Raw genomic sequence first — 1,912 nt, 5'->3', positions numbered from 1 at the left:
GTTCTGCAAGAAAAAGTGATAAACTGCTTGATGAAAGGAAATAGGGATTAGCTAAATAAAGCAGAAACGCGAGAAACTGGACATTTCTGGGAGAAAAACAATGTATACTCAAGATGACACAGAAAAAAAGCAATGAGGTACGAGTAGTGGATTATCTCTCATATTACTTTCTAGTTTAATTACTATATAACATCTAGACTGAATAATTTTCCAATTGGAATTATGCTGACAAACTTTCTAATTCCCTTTTCATGGCAATGTGTTCCTGGTTATAGTTGTAACCGTACGGTAAGTATATTATTATCAGTGTTAATTTTTTTTGATGGTGTGAACTCTTCGTCAAAACCTCTTCTCTGTCTGTCATTATCCCCTGCTTACTGTCTTCTGGTTTCTCTCTCTCTCGTTTTCCCCTTATTCTTCCGTACGTTATCGTGCCTGCTACAGCGACGCCGTGGGTATCGTATACGTTGGCGCCTTTCGAAATTGCTTTAGAGGACGCTGAAACCGGTTACTAGATCGTTTGCGGAATTTGCTGTAGATCTTGAATGACTTAAGGTCAGGAGATTTTCAGATTATATATTTAAAAAAATAATAATTATCACCATTTTTATTCTTATTTTTTTAAGAAGGTGTATGTCGACAGCTTCTGCAATGTAATTTTGATACGTGCGTATATGGTAAGCTTTTACTTATACTTATAATCAGCGACATGAAAAAATCAATAAGCAGTAAAGACTAGAATTGTAGATTTAAGCAAAATCTTCACCAAATTATATATTTTCCGTTAAGAAAATTCATCGTGTCATTAACCATAAAAAGAACTTCAAACTCATTGTTTGATACACGTTTAACTAGCCATTTTGATAATACTTTGTGTTGTGTTTTTTTCAGGATCATCTCATAAACTGTTACTCTGTAATCGTGCAAATGTTATCAGAAATTTTGCTAATCTAATTATCAGAACAGCCATTGCATTCCTTTTCCAAATATTCAGCCTTCACTCATCGTACAACTGGTATTCATTTACACATTACAGTTCAACTGAGCTTATTCCACTTCGGGTTTTATCGTTAGGTTAAATATGTACTTATATAACAGGGAACTAAACGTTTTCCATGTCACTTCCCTTTACGTTTCATCTTGCAGTAGTTTACAAATACCAAGGGATGAAAGTTTTTAGAACGTAAAATATTCATATGAGGCTTGTGAACATACTTCATCGCTTGTTCTATTTCCATCTTGTAATCGTCGCCTTCACCTTGCAGATCACGTAGATGAAACACCTCACTGGGGATATGAAGGCACCACGGGTGAGTCAGCACGTCACAGACCTGTTACAGGAACTGGGCCCTCTACAGCGCAGTCTTCATGCACACCTAAACACAGCATACATCTTTCTGGCATTCATAACAACAAAAATATTATGTAAATTGTTCCTTACCTGAACCTATTGCGCAGAGCGGTTCGGTTTATAATTCGTCCAGTATATAACAAAACAAAAAAACAATGAAACATTGTTTGCTTTTACGCTAAAAAGCGTGTTCTTATTATTACAGGTCCTACATACTGGCCGTCATTGTTCCCCGAATTCTGTTCTGGAAGAAGTCAGTCGCCAATTGACCTGAATGACGACGATGACACACTTGAGACTTCGACGGATGACTGGGTGCTTGACAGATACGATATTATTCCGAAGAAAATGATTATTAAGAACAATGGACACACAGGTAAACAGACTTTCTATGCATTTTTTTCCTGTGATGTGAATGCTATAAGATAAATAAGGGAAATATGAATGATAAAGTATCCATGGGAAGTTCGCTGAGATTCATACTTTCTTGCTTAAAAAAAGTGTTAACAATATTTTTTTTCCGGTAAAAATAAAAATGCAGTATATTTCTCGTATATTGCT

The 1,912-nt window shown here is 35.7% G+C and overlaps 1 protein-coding gene across 1 annotated transcript in view; it reads left to right on the top strand.

Moving 5' to 3' along the window:
- Positions 1 to 1,265: 1,265 nt before the first annotated feature.
- LOC119589110 (carbonic anhydrase 1-like) overlaps positions 1,266 to 1,912 on the top strand; it is a gene marked incomplete at its 5' end in the record, with an annotated part of 3,769 nt that continues 3,122 nt past the window's right edge. Inside the window, 2 exon segments of the mRNA XM_037937686.1 lie at positions 1,266 to 1,310; positions 1,557 to 1,727. Of these exon segments, the coding sequence (XP_037793614.1) occupies positions 1,266 to 1,310; positions 1,557 to 1,727 (216 nt within the window).

This window comes from Penaeus monodon, chromosome 25 (assembly GCF_015228065.2).
Source record: "Penaeus monodon isolate SGIC_2016 chromosome 25, NSTDA_Pmon_1, whole genome shotgun sequence".
Lineage (NCBI taxonomy): Eukaryota > Metazoa > Arthropoda > Malacostraca > Decapoda > Penaeidae > Penaeus > Penaeus monodon.
This window is presented reverse-complemented; position numbering and strand designations above follow the sequence as displayed.